The following is a 16,095-nucleotide window of genomic DNA, read 5'->3' on the forward strand; positions in this document are numbered from 1 at the left end:
TGTTTTCTTGTTGAGATCGAGTTAGCAAGGGCAGTAGGTTCGATCCTCGGATCCGCTGCACGGTACAGCATCGCGTCGCGTCGCGTCGCGTATTCCACGATTTAGCTTCATCCCTCTTTTTAACCACATAATTGCTTGGTACAAGGAACTTTGTTTCCTTCTATCGTCCGAATTTTAGCTTCAACTTGACTAGACTTGAGCTTCGACGTTAATTTTAAGTCCCTACTGCATGCGTCTCCCAATATTGCCAAGTAATTATTTAACAAGTAGCTTCCCTCGACTCGTTCTCTCGTTTCTTGCTTCGGTCACCACTGTTTCGTCGAACGAAACATGTGATCGACCGTCCAGTTTGTCCGAAAGATCTAGTCGCCTGCCAATGATAGATCGATTTCTAGAAATAGAAATCAATCTACCAAGGGTAGTGTTGATTCGATCTGAAGATCTGCTGCACGGTTCAGCATCGCGTCGCGTCGCGTCTCCAACAATTTAGCTTCATCCCTTTTTAAACAAAATAATTACTTGGTATTTAGACTTAAGTCTTTAGTGTAGCCGCGTGTCCTGCCAAGTAATTATGTAACAAGTAGCTTCTCTTTCACTCGTCTCCCGTCCCCTCCGATCACCACTGCTTCCATGTAGAAAGCAAGTGATCGGCCGATTAGCTGGCCCGAAGGGTCAGTTGCCGTCCTCTAGCGAGACGATCCAAGGGAAAGGGTATTTCGGCTGCAGAGGGGATCAGGGACTGTTCCTGTCTACGGTAGCCCCGACTCAAGATCCCTCTCTCTGTCAGACATCCCGAGTTGGGTCCAGTTGGCTCCCAACAGGATGCTTGGGGGAAATGGGGAACCTGTGTCGGGTGCGTCGATTCCCTTCCCCTTCGATCGGACTTGCCAAGAGGCAACGAGCTGACCCTTTTGACCTCGCTATTCGGTTCGCGTCTCTCGTTCCTTGCACTATTGCATGGTGCATCGCGTCGTATCGCGTCGCGTCGCGTCACCCACGATTTAGCTTCGTCCCTCTTTTAAACAAAATAATTACTTGGCATGACTAATCTAGTTTCTAAGGATGTAAAAGGGAGATCGATGGAACTTGGATTCCATCTATCTCCCTTCGGGTCTCCGCTCGCAGCAACCTCCACGTGGTGAGACCTGGTAATCGGTGTCACCCATGATAGAAAAGTTATTCTTCGTGGGTGACACCGAGCTAATGGCTGCGAATTTAGAATTGTCTCTTGATATAATAAACGAATTTAGATTTATAGTTAGGCAGGTGTTTGGTTAACCATTATGTTAGGAAGGTTATTCTAATTTGAAGACAAATTCTTTTGAAAACTCTTTCAACTCTCTTCGTTGGTTGTGCATCTTTCATTGGTTGCACTTTCGTTTGTTTCTCCTTCGACCAACAGAAGATCTTTATTAATGGAGGGTAGTTGGGAATCAGTTAGGGTGGGTCTCCATTCGCAGCAACCTCCTCGTGGTGAGACCTGGGTAATATTATTTAGCGTTTAATTAATAATCGTATCACTCTTAGCTGGGTAATACAATTATTAATTAAAAATTAAATAATATTAGCAAATTGGCTGCGATCCGCTTTGCATAGGTCATCATAAATATAGAGCTAGATTAGTTTTGATTCATCAAAGATTCTAGAGTATTGTCAGAGACGAGGTATACGAGTGGATCTTTCACCCAATGTATCTTTTCGGCCCATTTTTATGGGGTCTCGAAACCCCATTATCATTTTCGTGTCATTTGCAACCTTACCAACAGATTTAGAAATGAATTTTAATCCCTTCCATAGTCAATTCACATGTATACAACTGTCAGCCCATCAATACTAATTCAGTGAATAGTTTCTCGGAGGAAGAGGACGCTAAAATCACCTCCGAATTTTCAGGTATACCTCGTCTGTGGTATGGCTATCGTGTGAACAACTATAAATAAAGTATCTAGATAATTAAAAAAGCGTCGACATACTGAAGTTTGAGTATCAATTTTTTCAGTCTTTCTTGGTATATAGCATACTAAAAAATGATGAAAAACTCAATAGTTTAAAAAATCTCTAGCATCTCTAATAATAGAAGTATTATTTAAAATTTTACGAGTATTAGAGTTCTTTGATTATAAAGGATTCTGAATGACAGTCGTGTTAAACTAATTTTACTGTATATTATTTTTACACTTTATGATCTTCTATAAATTAATTTGTTTAAACGGTTAACAATTTTTTATATTACGAAGTTACTATATTTAGTGTTTGTACGGGTAAAAAATGAAATCACTCGTCAATTTGTGATCTTATATTTATTATATTCTGACATTTCTAATCAGTTAAACGACAATTAAACTAATACAAACAACAAATAAAAATTGAAATAGAACTTGTAACATTAGAAAAACTCATCAGACTTTTATCATTCGCAATTCACGCAATTGTATTACCTTTTCTATAGACTTAAATATTATATAAACATTTCATAGTAGTTGCACATTTCCAAGAGTTCTGTGCCTATGATAAATAAACAAAATATTAACTATAAATCCATAGAATTTTAAACCTTAATTACAATCAAACTTTTTTTACACGTCTGCCGTAGTTTCGATTATCCCAGCACCTTTCTTTGATAGATCTATTTGTACCCTTAATTTTCACTAATATTAAATCTGATTTTGACATTAACCAGAAGATTATTCACGTATCTAAAACAGAAGCATCGAAAAATCTGTGTAGAATTTAAAAAGCGCCTCAGAAATTTATAAACTATGTCGTGTATCTACGTTGTTCATACTTTTAGTCATTCTCCAATTACAATTTAAAAACGTTTCTCGTTACACGGTAGACGTTCTACGTCAACTGTCGTTCAAATAGACGTCGTGGCTTTCCAAGTTTGAATAGCGTCTAGCTCTTCCTTCGGCAAATTTTCAGTGAGCCAATCGTCGATCACCTGAAGATTCTTTTCGCTCCATTCTGTCTCCTGTTTAATGATTTTCAGAGCCTCTTGGATGATACGATCGGCCGTGTCGAATTCACCACGGCGATTTGTGTACAATTCAGAAACCATGTCCAAACCTTCCTGCGTGTTGAACGAAGACGTCGCCGAATTTATTATGCCGTCCCATAGTGGTCTCTTTGTCTCGAATCTCTGTTTCACGGTGTCCCAGTGGTCGTTTAAGAAATTAAAGAGAGTCGTGTAACCAGCCGTTCCTCCAGTTAGCATAGTGAAGATCAAATGGATGTCGGAGTCCGTAAAGTTCTCGTTCTGATCCAGTATTGTCACATTCAACAATCTGCAATGTTACGAAAAAAGTTAACAATTATACGTACACCCCTGGGAAAAATTTTAATGATGGATTCTAGAGGCCAAAATAAGACAAAAATCAAGAATACCTATTTGTTAATTAAGGCTTCGTTTAAAAGTTAAAGGAGATAGGTTGGTCCTAGTGGTTCTCATTCTTGTCCTCATGCTGAGTGAGAACCACGCCCACGCAACTGTTCGCAGATTGCAGTCCCACAGAAAAGTTTAATAAATTAATTACCTTTCGATTTTATTTGGATCCTGCGGACAACCGGCTAGGGATTTCAAGAGATACGTGCGCTCATTTTGTTTCCTTTCCGGGCTGTTCTGAGGGAAGTTTATTACACGCTGAAGTCCAAACTCCCATTCTGTGTCGGTACCCCATTTGAAGACAGGACAAAGGACTTCATTCGCCACTCTGCGACGTTAAAAACTTTGTTTTACTTTGTTATTATTAGAATTAGATCTTGGTTTACGCTACAAATAAATAAATGTAACAAATTGGTGAGAATAATACGAACGGATTTCCTTTATCCGGATACTCGTCGGTTAGCCATTTCTTGTAACGATTTCTTGCTTCGTTAACGCATGGTTCATAACCAGCACGACAGAGGAAATTTTTAGCCAGTCCGCGCATGTGAGTTTTCCAAGATGGCTCCTTGGGTTGTATGGACTCTTCAAGTTCCGCACATAGGGGTTCCAGTAAATTACGAATGTAAGCCTGGAGCAGTTAATTTCGCTAATTATTTTGTCTAAATAGCAGGGTTCTTATTAATTGTTCGTCATAATCGAGGAAAATTTTAATTAAAATTCCAGGAATCAAAATTTGTTAACAGGTGTAGAAAGAATGAAAGAAATCCTACAAAATGTTAAGTTCTCTCTTTTATAATCAATCACGAAAGAAATTTCACGATAGAAGTACGTATTTTAGTTTTAAAAAAATCTTCCAAATTATCATTATAGTATTAGTCGAGTAGCAGACGATGTTAAATTTTCCTCGTCTATAATTGTTATTGTCAATGAAAAGAAAATTTCCATCGCTTCTCATATAAAAAAATATGAAAGAGAACATGAAAAAACGCGTTTTACATTAGAAGATCCCTTTAAGGGTTGTTCCATTCAAACTATTGTTCTAATCAAATCTATTTATACGGTTAACTATACCTCAAATTTAGGGTAGACGTCGGATCCTTCGATACGTCTTCCAATATGATCGATCATCATGAACATAGGCTCCCAAACCACGTGGCTCCTTTCCTGTTTCATGAAGAGAGTCATGTTCAATGCGATTCCAAAGCATAGTTCCCCGGCGTATGCCAAATTCCATGAGTCGTGAAGGAGCTTCGCTCTGGTCAGAACGGGAATATTTTCGCGATTAGGGCCTTGCAAAAATTGCGACAGCATCTTCCAATTGCAGGGATCGTAGTTTACCGGGAATATTCCTGTAAAACCATTAAACACTGTATAACAATATTTAGAACTTTTATTTATAGTTGATTTTTCAATGTCTGTATTTTTTATTTGTAGTTTAGAAAGATATATAGGGTGTTTGGCCATTTCTGGGAAAAATTTTAATGGGGGATTTTAGAAGCCAAAATAAGACAAAAATCAAGAATACCAATTTGTTTGTCCGCCAACCATGGGAAAAATTTTAATAGGGGATTCTAGGGATCAAAATAAGACGAAAATCAAGAATATAAATTTCTTGTCTGAGGCTTCGTTAAAAAGTTATTAACAATTAAATTCAAAAATATCAAATCGTTCTGAAAAAATTATTTTCGGATGCGAGGGTCAATTACAATCATGTTTGGTCATTACACATACCCCTGAAATTCTATCCACTTTCGAGAAAAAAAATCGTGTAGGTGCTGAAATTTTTCGGCGAATAAAAAATTTTTCAAATCATTCTAAAAAAATTATTTTCGGATGCGGGGGTCAATTACAATCATTTTTTATCATTACACATACCCCCGAAATCTTACGCATTTTCGAGAAAAAAATTCCTTACCGAAAATCTAGTTACCTAAATTTTTCGACGAAAAAAAAAGTTTCAAATCGCTCTGGAAAAATTATTTTCAGTTGCGGGGGTCCATTACAATCATTTTTGGTGAATAGACATACCCCCGAAATCCTGCGCATTTTCGAGAAAAAAATTCCTTACGGGCGGAACTTTAAACGTTAATAACTTTTTAACAAAGCCTCCATCAACAAATTGGTATTCTTGATTTTCGTCTTGTTTTGACCTCAAAAATCCACCATTGAAATTTTTCCCAGGGTTACCGAACACCCTGCGTATTATATTTGATAACTTTATCAAAGGAAAAGTTTCATTTTAAGTTTTCCCAAGTGTATCTCCATATCGTACCTATTTCTTCAGGGTTTACGATAATAAAATTGTTTTCGTCCGTGATGTCTGGAACAGTGAAATTTTTGGGCTCGTTTTCCTTCGTCAACCATAAGGGGCACGGCTTGTGGAATTCTAATTTATCCTGCGACATCATCACGATTGGTATGTCCCACCGATAGGAAACTTTAGCAGTGGAGGCTGGCGGTGCTTTCCTGAGGTAGACTTTCTGTAAACGTGTTCATTATCAATGTAAATAACACAATGATTGCATGAATTATTTTATAGTCTTGTATTAGCGAGACCTTGCCGAGGAAAAAATTTATTTCTCACGGCAGTAATTGGCGGGCAATTACATATCTAATTAGAAATTGTGTAATATATTCAGGGCTGTGATAAAGAGGGGCCAAGGGGGTACAATACACTCTCAAACATGGTTTCAATTACTTCAATATCTTCATTGTATCTAAATTTTCTTTAGATGATTAATTTGATTGATTGTTAATTCCGTTAGCTACAATTAAAAACACCTATGTATACGATACAGGGTGTTCAGCCATTCCTGGGAAAAATTTTTATGGGAGATTCTAGAGGCCAAAATAAGACGAAAATCGAGAATACCAATTTGTTGATCGAAGCTTCGTTAAAAAGTTATTAACGTTTAAAGTTCCACTACTGCGCCCACGCAGATGTTCGCAACTTGGCGTTCTACAGGCGCAACTTCAAACGTTAATAACTTTTTAACAAAGACTCCATCAACAAATTGGTATTCTTGATTTTCATCTTATTTTGGCTTCTAGAATCTCTTAATGAAAATTAATTTTTATTTATTAAGAGAACATATTTTTTGAATGAACGTATACTTTTGTAACAAATATTTACCCTCACGAATTTTTAATAGATTGTTATTAAAATTGTTATAAAATTTCAGGGATCGTGGCTCTCGTTAAAGTAATCGCGAAAGATTTAATATGCAAATACGATTCACAATCAAGGTTATCAGTCGTAAATTTTTTATTTCAATCGCAGCGTGCTGCATTAAAAGTGACTTTAATGCCTTTTCTAAAGATAGGTCAGTATTTTTTCTCTTTTCAAGGAGTCTTTTCATTGTATTATCATGCTCGTACGATGAATTGCGCATCCGTCCGGTTTAATTCACGCTCGCATAATTGAGTTTCATTGAAAAAGATCTTTTCCTTCTTTGGAAGGTAACAATCGTGTGCGTTTACTCAAATTCTTATTATGCGTGTCATAACGGAAATAAACTAATACATTGAACCAGTCAACGTCAGAGTCGTGGAAATTTTATTTTCGAACAACTCCCAAAGATGTTAGATTTATTTCTAATCTAGCTTTCTAAAAAGAATTTACGATATTTCTATTAATTTTTAATCTCAATTAACGGTTACGTTCTTTTTAATAACTAACCTGATAATCAATTAATTATTGTATAGTGTCTCAAAAGCTTCGATACGAAATCGGTATTTTTCTGCGTTTTTAATTTTTCACGCCTAGAATTTCGAACCAAAAAATCGGAAAAAATCCTCAAACGCGTATCTCGATAACCACCATGCATCAGATTTTTTTCATAATTTTCGTACTCGATTAAATAGGGGGAATAGGCACAAATTCTCTAATCCGAATTTCCCCTATAACTACCCATCCGAGGGTAGAGTAACTAGTTACTAGAGAGGCTAGTAACTAGATGATTGAAATTTGGCACAGAATGTTTTATTCTGATGCTCTGTCGATGGATCAATCGTACGTCAAATTTGATTCAAGGGCACATTTAACCCCCTTATTCGGGTATACCCTTTCCTTGGAGAACGTTTGAAAATCGTTGATCTACAGAACACGAGACTGTGCATTTCATTGTGCACCGCGTTTGGAAATTTAATCCGTGTGAAAATCGCAGTATTGTTGTTCCGGTTTTCGCGTCTCTGAAGGAAATAGCGCTTTTGTTCGATAACGTTACGAACGTGGGTGCCTCGTACCTGGCTAAGAGTAATCGTCTTAGTTTCATAATCGCGAATGGCCGTGACCAATGGCACTCTATCTCGATGGATCCACGGTCCTGCGATGCTGTTGATCGTCAAGCCTGCCGGAAGATTATCCGTTTCGTTCGCGACGTCGTTTAGTCGGCTGTAGATATCGTCGGTGTAGAATGTCCGCAATTTCCTGAAACGATACGTTCAACAGGTACACAAGATCGGATCGGGATCGATCACCGATACGTGAATAGCCGGGAAGCAATGTTATCCAAGGATCTTAAAAACCCTGATTCCAACGAAATTCTTTCGGTGTGATACGTGCATTCCGTCTTTATCGTTGGATTTGTAAATTCATTCGAAACTCGGAGTCTAAAAATGCCGATGACTAAGTGTGGTCTGCAAGAAACGTTCAACATCGAATTTCCAGAAGGAATCAGTCTCTTAAAATCTGTTTTCAGTATCATACGATGGTAATAGGCACAGTAAAAGACGTAAGAAACGTTTAGAATGTATTTACAAAATGCTAAACTGTACGAAGAGTGTATTTATTCGAATTTTTATTCGTTATTCGCGAATAAAATTTGTTCGACTCTGCTTAGAAATGGAAAATGTGACAAATGTTTAGAATGTATTTGCAAAATACTAAACTGTACGAAGAGTGTATTTATTCGAATTTTTATTCGTTATTCGCGAATAAAATTTGTTCAACTCTGCTTACAAATGGAAAATTTGAGAAATGTTTAGAATGTATTTGCTAAATACTTTGTCCGTGAATCGCGAAAGTGTACAAAGAGTGTGTTTATTCGAATTTTTATTCGTTATTTGTGAATAAAATTTGTTCAACTCTGTTTATGAATTTCTGTTACTCTCCGCTGCATTCTTTCGCAGAAATTTTGTATAAAATTTTAAGATACGTGAAAGTTGAAAGATAAAATAATTTGTAAATATCTTTTGTGAACGATTTCTATCACAAGGTTCGTGATATAAGCAGAAAATATTGTAGTTTTTGTGATTTCTTTCCCTTTGTTTTAGACAGTTTTCAAATTGGGAGGGTAATTTTAGTTATGGAGATTCCAGTCAACGAATTTCCATTTCACGTTTGCTTCCCGGCTAACTAACGAAAGCAATTACTACTCTTCCGATTCCTGTTGAATGAAATTTCTGACGCTCTGTTGGAACAGGTCCTTGCCGAGGGTGTAATTGAACATTCGGAATATCAGTTCCGCTGCAACGAGACAAATATGATATAATTAGACACGTGCAGTATTTTTTCTAGTTACAGTGATTTTTAAATTAATTTAAACTGCTGAGAATATGTATGATATAAAAGATCAAATTTGAAGCCAGAAATGGCCAGAAATGGTCTCTCGATCTTTGAAGCATCATAACTCCTGAACGGATTGGACGATTTTAATGTTTAAAAAAGCAAACTACGCGTATTTTGGTGGAGAATATGTACAAATCGCAAAAATATTCGAAAAGTTGGTCCTTGACCCCGCAAAATGAGAAAAACCCCATAAAAATGGTCCAATTTTCAAACAGCCATAACTCCTACAACTGCGAATATATTTCAATGAAACTGTTTTCTGAAGTAGAGCTCATGGGTACCTACAGAAAAGTATTAGACAATTTTTCTGCAGGGCGTCAAACAAAATGACTAAAAATGAAAAAGTAATTTTTAAGAAAAATCGACAGGGGGGTAGGTGCCTAAATTTTTCGATGAAAAAAAAAAATTTCGAATCGTTTTAAAAAAATTATTTCTAGGTTCTGGTGTCAATTAAAATCATTTTTGGTGAATAGGCCCATCTCCGAAATCCTACGCATTTTCGAGAAAAAAATTCTGTACCGAAAATATACCGTGTGACCGAAAATGTTTCTATAACTTTTCAACGAAGCCTCAATCAACAAATTAGTATCCTTCATTTTCGTCTTGTTTTAGCTTCTAGAATCTTTCATTAAAATTTTTTCCAAGAGATGGAAAGGTAATCGATGTGATCCATTAATCCATGAACTCGACTATTACTATTAGTTTAATCGAAACTTACTTTTCGCAGATGTGGCTTCGAGCCTGATTCCCGCGACTCTCGAGAAGGGAATAGTCTTCCCAAACTCGTAATAAAGAGAATACAACATAGTCATTGGCCACTTTCCCTCCATTTCGTCCGGATTGATCTGTAACGAATTCATCAATATCCTATAGATTTTTCAAACCCATTTTTGGCACAAATCACGACACGTACATCCACCGTGGTCATCGAAGCTAAAAATGAGTTGAGCGCCTTGTTCATTGGAGCATCGCTCCAGCTGAATGGCGTGATGTATTGACCGATCCACTGATAAATCAGTTCGTAGGCTGTGTTCCAAAGAGAAGGTCTGCTCAGCTCACTTTCCCTGCAATCAGAGTCGAATCTCGCCATTTTATTCTAATATTAAGTTTACTTTCAACAGAATGAGCATTTTGAATTGAAATATTTTTATCATACGATTGTTATAATCGAGTCACTGAGATTTTCACGGTTAAAATAATAGCAAATATTACAACAATTCAAGTACATTCGTTACAAAGTTCAATATAGAAGGTATTGCTCCAAACAACCTAGTAATTTTTGTTCGAAAATAAAAAGATGTATTTTTAGCAATAAGAAACTTTGAAAAGAAAATATTTTCTTCTTTGGCAATTATTTCTACAGTAATTTGCATTTAAATGCAAAGCTGTCTTTTATGCTCGAGATAACTATGCAGAAACAGTGTGGAGAAAGGTGTAAGTATGTACATACTCGAAGAGCATAAGTCCCCAACTGTCGGATGTGGCAGAGCAGTAGGATGGAACTGCCACCAAGTCGAGTTTCGGTAAAATGATCGAGCTGTTGAAGTAATCTTGTAAATAATTCATAATCTTGACAACCTTGTTAGGCACATCCTTCAGGGATTCCAAGTTTCCTTTCTGGCCCCAAACCTTGATCTCGAGTTTCCTCCCGTCCATTTCGTTTACTTCCGTTGTGGGAGAAATGCTCTCGAAGTTCGACACAAGTAAAGCCACCTGGTAGGTTGACATTTTCGGTGTCTTTTCAAAGTGATCCCAGATTAGGTCTGGCTCCCCAGCTCTGTGCAATATTTACAAAAAGGGGACGTTATTTTCTAAAAAAGCACAGACAAGATTTTGAGATTTCGTTTTTATTTTACGAAATATAATAGAATATAATATTCTTCTTTAAAATGGCCCTTCTTTTATATAAATTAATATTTTCTCTTCCACTCTAGAAGTTCGAAGACTGTGTTCAATCAAAAAATATGATTAATAAGATCGAATTCTTGATGAAATACATATATTTCTAAGACTATATCCTTTAAGAAAATGGGGGAAAAATCGAATTTTTTGGCGGTTGTAGAAGACCCCCTTAACGAAGTCTAGCACACTTACGCTTCAGTGCTGTTTTCAATAGGTGTATTCGAAAGGGCCGTCATATTCTTTGGTCGCAAAACGCTCAGCTTGAAGGTAGCTTTGTAAGAAGGTTCGTCCATGCACGGGAACACTCTTTGAGCATGATCCAACCGGAGATTCAAAGCCACGACGGAACTGAAGAAGAAACAAAAATATGTAGAAATCTTCAGCGACAAAATAATCTAGTGTTTCTCATAATCTTATCGTAGGTCCTTTTGACGATGGTAGGAAAGGATTAACAGACGTACAAGGAAGTAAATGCCATTGGAAGAAAGAAGGCAAAGGGGGGATGGGAGAGAAGGGAAGTACACTAAATTAGCTCCTAAAAATGAGTCTATGAAAGCCTAACATTTCAAGCTGACCCTCTGACTCTCCTTCAGGAGTCAAAATGAAAAAATGCCAATTATTATTATTATTATTGTGGCTTTTCCGATCGAGCAACCTCCTCGTGGTGCACACTGGGTAATGTTAATGTCGATGGTGCTTCCTGTTTGTACAATGAGAAACAAAACCATTTTTTACCTTTTTGGCGTTCTTTTATTTTGACTCCTGAAGGGGAGTCAGAGAGTCAGGGGGTCAAGGGGTAATATGTAGGGGCCCACAGTACTACTATTGAGTTTTAAGGGGTCAAATAAATGGACAGTGTACAACAGTGCTCCTCACACTCAAATATGGTCAAACGTGGTAGTCTAGAAGGCTATTATTGACTTTTGATCCCCCATTTTCTATGATCTGTGAGGAGTCCTTTGGTATTTTAAAAGTATCAGATATTCTGTGAACCTACAAATTTTATCCCCAAGGATGAACGGTACGAACTTATGGGATGACATTAAATAAATAAGTAAATATACAATCTTATCGTAATCTGATTGTATTTACTGTTTCTCGCCATCATAGTTGGTGTATTCGCGTTTGAAGAAACCGTTGGTCTCCTCGGTGGTTAGATTACCGGTGAAATTAAGGTCCACTTCGCAGACAGTGCCTTCCTTCAGCATTTGCTCGAGGTGGATAACGTACAAAGGTTTCTTCTGCGTGGGAGGTTCGACCCACGCGACGTACACATCCATCAGAGGCAGGCCCATCTTCCTTTTCGTCAACAATAATAGAAACATTCTTGGACTCTAATGATTATTCAGCAGAAATATTTAATCAACCGTTTCAAATTAATTAAACAAGTTTCCAGTCTCGATACATATTTATTTCGCGACATTTTTATCTTCGTCGTTTATTTCGATTATATTTGATACATTAATTTTCTATAAAAGAAATTTGTTACTGGATTTTTTTTTATTGGATTCAGATACTCGCGAGATTAAAAATTCCTTTAGTTTCGTTTGGTCGAACTTACTTTTCCTCCAGCGACATTTCCATGATTTTGACATTGTATTGCGAGATCTGGAGATCCGGGTGGGCGTTCAGGGTGATTTGGTTGGTGGTGTGCGTCCATGTGATGTTGACCTTGACACGACCTGTATACTTGTTCTCCCCAACGAAAGGTTGAAGCTCCAAGTCGTAGTTGGTTGGCACAACCTTCTTCGGCAATTTAAATTGACGCACTTTGAATGGGTATAGGTCGTTCAGGTCTATACTTCGTTTCCATTGTGTCTGCAAAACAAACACGGCACATGCTTGCGCAAAATTGTTTTCCCCTTTCAGAAGTTAAATCAATGAACGAATTGACTTCATTTTCTTTTCCAATTCTGATGAACTACCCTTATGTCACGAGCCTTCTTCTATGCATTACTTCAACAAATATTACAATTATTTTACTGCCAATAATTCAGGTAAGAATTCGTTGCCTTAAAATTTACTTAATGCTTTCGAAAATTCTATTTATCGAAGTTATTTAGACAGATTTTGTTGTCTCTTTTACCCCAAAAAGTTCTAATACGTAGAAGAATGAGGAAGGTAACTCAAGAAGGGTCGAATTGTTTCGAAAAAAGTAAATCGAGCATTTACAATTACCTACGATGTTTGTCAATACTGCAGAAGTTAACTCATACTATAAAAAAAAACAGAATATTTTCGAAACAAGTTTAAAAGTCTTATACATATTTCGTTTGCGCGTTAAAACATTTTGTTTATAATGGAAGTGAAGTTTTTTACAATTCTGCATATTGGGTGTTTGCTTTCAATTGTGGTTTAATTATTTCTTATCGTTTCTTTAATACTATCGAAATTTTTGTCACTTTTGTTCGAAATACTAGGATTTTTATAGAAATTTTGTTTACTGGATACGAGGGTGGTCCAACTAAACACGTTAATATCTTCTTTATTAATCGTTACATAAACAATTTTTCAAGATAAAGTTGCACCATTCTATGGTTTAGAAGGTCGTTGAATTTGTTTTCTATTTAAAAGATTCTATTAAAAAAAATTTCAAGAAGATGAAATAAGATAAAATCCTCTCTAAGGTCGAACGTCAAATAGTAAATTTGTTTTATTCTTCTAAAAGTGAATCATTTTTCTTTGGATGGTAATTTTCGATGGAAAATTTATTTGTCGAATTAACGAGGGAAATATTTAGGTGATTCTGACTGTATTCGTTAACGATGAAAATGTGTTAAGATCAGTATAGGAGGTAATGACTTACGCGAGGGAAGCCTTCGACACAGGGCAGAAAGGCGTTCTGTGGCAGGACCAGAATAAGGAAAAGCCCAGCAATTGCTGTTACCCACTTCATTGTATTCCTGCAGAGCAAGTCGGATCGATTATTCGTTAGGATCGTTACGAGCAAGTCGGTGCAATTAAAATTCTTATGGATCGGGTGTCTCGGTTCGGAAGCTATTATCGAAAATTCGAAACTGTCTAGAATTTAGTCGGTATAGTTTCGTCGCGTGTGGAAACAGAGGAAAGCTTTACCAAAAAGCACTGGCATTAATTCGACAGTAAACAAATCAACTGCACAACTATTGTTCGATCGTAATGTCGGGGAGTCGCTTGCTACGTACTTTTTCGCGAATCTGAATACGTCCGTACTTGCGTACGGTAGGAAACGATCTGGTCGAAGGAATTCTAAGTATTCCGAATTATCATCGCCTGTGGCTGCTTAGAACCGTGTTGTCAGCGTTGCTTGACCTTGATACCGTGCACCAAATACGAAAGATTTCCTCCTGGACGGCGAAAGGACCGCGTACGAACGCAGTCGCTCGTCAACTGTCCTCTAGCTTCCTCCTCTTCCCGACTGAATCAGGCTAACGATCACAGAAAGAAGCGAAAAAGATGCGAAAAAGTGTAACAGGGAGCGCAGGAAACGTGAACGACCACGTGACGGGGGAGGTTTAGGTCCACTTAGCCGCGTAATCTGTCCACGGTCCATTATCCAATTCCGTCAGACAGACGTCACAAAAGGACATAATCGCAACGGCATCCGCCAGTAACGACTCTGAAGCCCAGCGTCAATGGCCAATCCCGAAAGCATCAATGGAAATTGAGATGCCACGAACGATTCGGTGAATCCCCGTTTCGGACCGTACTTGCGCGGGAAACTGCTCGACGACGTTTCAGAGACAATAAAAAAGCAAAGATACGCTGACAAAAAAAAGAAATCAAACGCATTTTTACTCTACGCGAATGTGTTTATGGGGGAAACTAAAATTTTTAAATAGTCGAATATTACCGTTCGAAGAAAGAATTTTTAGAAAAATGGTAAAGCTAATCAAAATTATAGTTAATCCAGAGATGGTGTCGATGTACCTAGCTGAAGTCCAAAGATTCTATGGAATAAGAAAATTGTCAAGTAAAATTCTATTTTCTATTCATTGAAAGAATTTTATTTTAGTTTCTTTTTTGTACATTAGTTTTCTGTTTATGTACCAACACGTTTATAGAAAGCTTAAGTGAAGTTCCATTCTTAAAGGTACTCTGGTTTAAAGAGCAAAACTTTAGGTATACTCGTGAAAACAAAATATTGGACAGGTCTAAATGTTTCCAGGCACTGATAGTGATTTATTTTCGAGTTGAGACGAAGAACGGGGGAAAAAATTGTCAAAAAAGAAAATCAAAATAGAAGGTACAGAAGAAGACTGTGGCATAGTTCATCAGAATTGGAAAATGGAACGAAGTTAATTTGTATATTGTTTACGTTCATCGACTCAACTCCTGAAACGTGAAAGTAAGTTTGTATAAACATGTATTGTGGTTATTTTTGTGAACCAAACTAGTGAAACTGATTTTCATGTTACTAATTATAAACAACAATTTAAGCTGTAGAATGAGTAATTTCAATCCATTTTTTTGAGAATCGTCTAAGTTCAAATAGGCTAGTTATTAGAAATTGGGAAACAATTCGTACGTATTTGATGTATAAGCATGACGAATGTCTGTGCACCTAGTTAATGTCTGCTAAATATACAGTGGAATAGTTTTTATCGTTTCGTATACAAAATGCTAGAAAATTCTGGCACGCAATAACTCTTATCGAAAGTACTAGCTCGAATGACTCATAAAATGGAAGTTGGTGCTCAGAGAATAATGAGTAAAGTCGTATTGCAGTGGGCACAGTATTATTTTTAAAGAGTCGAATTAACTACACATTCTATTTTTGAACTAATTTAAGTATAATACTAAAAATGTCTATAACAAAGTAATTAATTGGGTTTGTACGATATATTATTTTATTTGTTCTTATCTTCTAATTTCCAACCTAATTTAGTATTTATCTGAAATAATGGCGACGCGCTAAGTGCTTCGCGTGAACTTGGCGCGAGTGACGTGCGTGTATCTTGATTCCTGGCGCCGCCACGGACCTCCATCGATCTAAGGATCTAGAGTTCGTCAAGACTAGCCGGGACATGACATTTCTTGACACCGTGTACGCCGGTTTATTAATAAAAAGCCACCAATCCGACGGGCTCAACGTCCACTTCCGGTTCGGCGTCAATTGGGATTGATAGGGCGTTTTGTGTACGAGTTTCTGGCTCGTTTTACGGGGCAACTGGGTCACTCGTACCATTCGCCACCTTTTCTTCCGACTTACCGGGGAACCCGGAAGCAATTTTTCAATTTTACATTTAATCATCGTTGG

At 37.1% G+C, this 16,095-nt stretch overlaps 1 protein-coding gene across 1 annotated transcript; it reads right to left on the reverse strand.

Annotated features, from left to right (window-relative positions):
• Positions 1-2,281: 2,281 nt before the first annotated feature.
• Positions 2,282-14,248, reverse strand: LOC143348270 (aminopeptidase N). Its single transcript, XM_076778302.1, has 15 exons — positions 14,021-14,248; positions 13,663-13,759; positions 12,418-12,674; positions 11,949-12,155; positions 11,049-11,204; positions 10,405-10,731; positions 9,868-10,018; positions 9,673-9,799; positions 8,762-8,852; positions 7,631-7,814; positions 5,658-5,865; positions 4,457-4,734; positions 3,814-4,013; positions 3,534-3,710; positions 2,282-3,284 (listed from the first exon to the last, which is right to left on the reverse strand). Exons 2-15 carry the CDS (start codon positions 13,750-13,752, stop codon positions 2,858-2,860), a joined length of 2,880 nt encoding a protein of 959 aa, XP_076634417.1. The 5' UTR covers positions 13,753-13,759; positions 14,021-14,248; the 3' UTR covers positions 2,282-2,857.
• Positions 14,249-16,095: the final 1,847 nt, after the last annotated feature.

The sequence above is a fragment of the Colletes latitarsis genome, chromosome 11 (genome assembly GCF_051014445.1).
Source record: "Colletes latitarsis isolate SP2378_abdomen chromosome 11, iyColLati1, whole genome shotgun sequence".
NCBI classification, from domain to species: domain Eukaryota; kingdom Metazoa; phylum Arthropoda; class Insecta; order Hymenoptera; family Colletidae; genus Colletes; species Colletes latitarsis.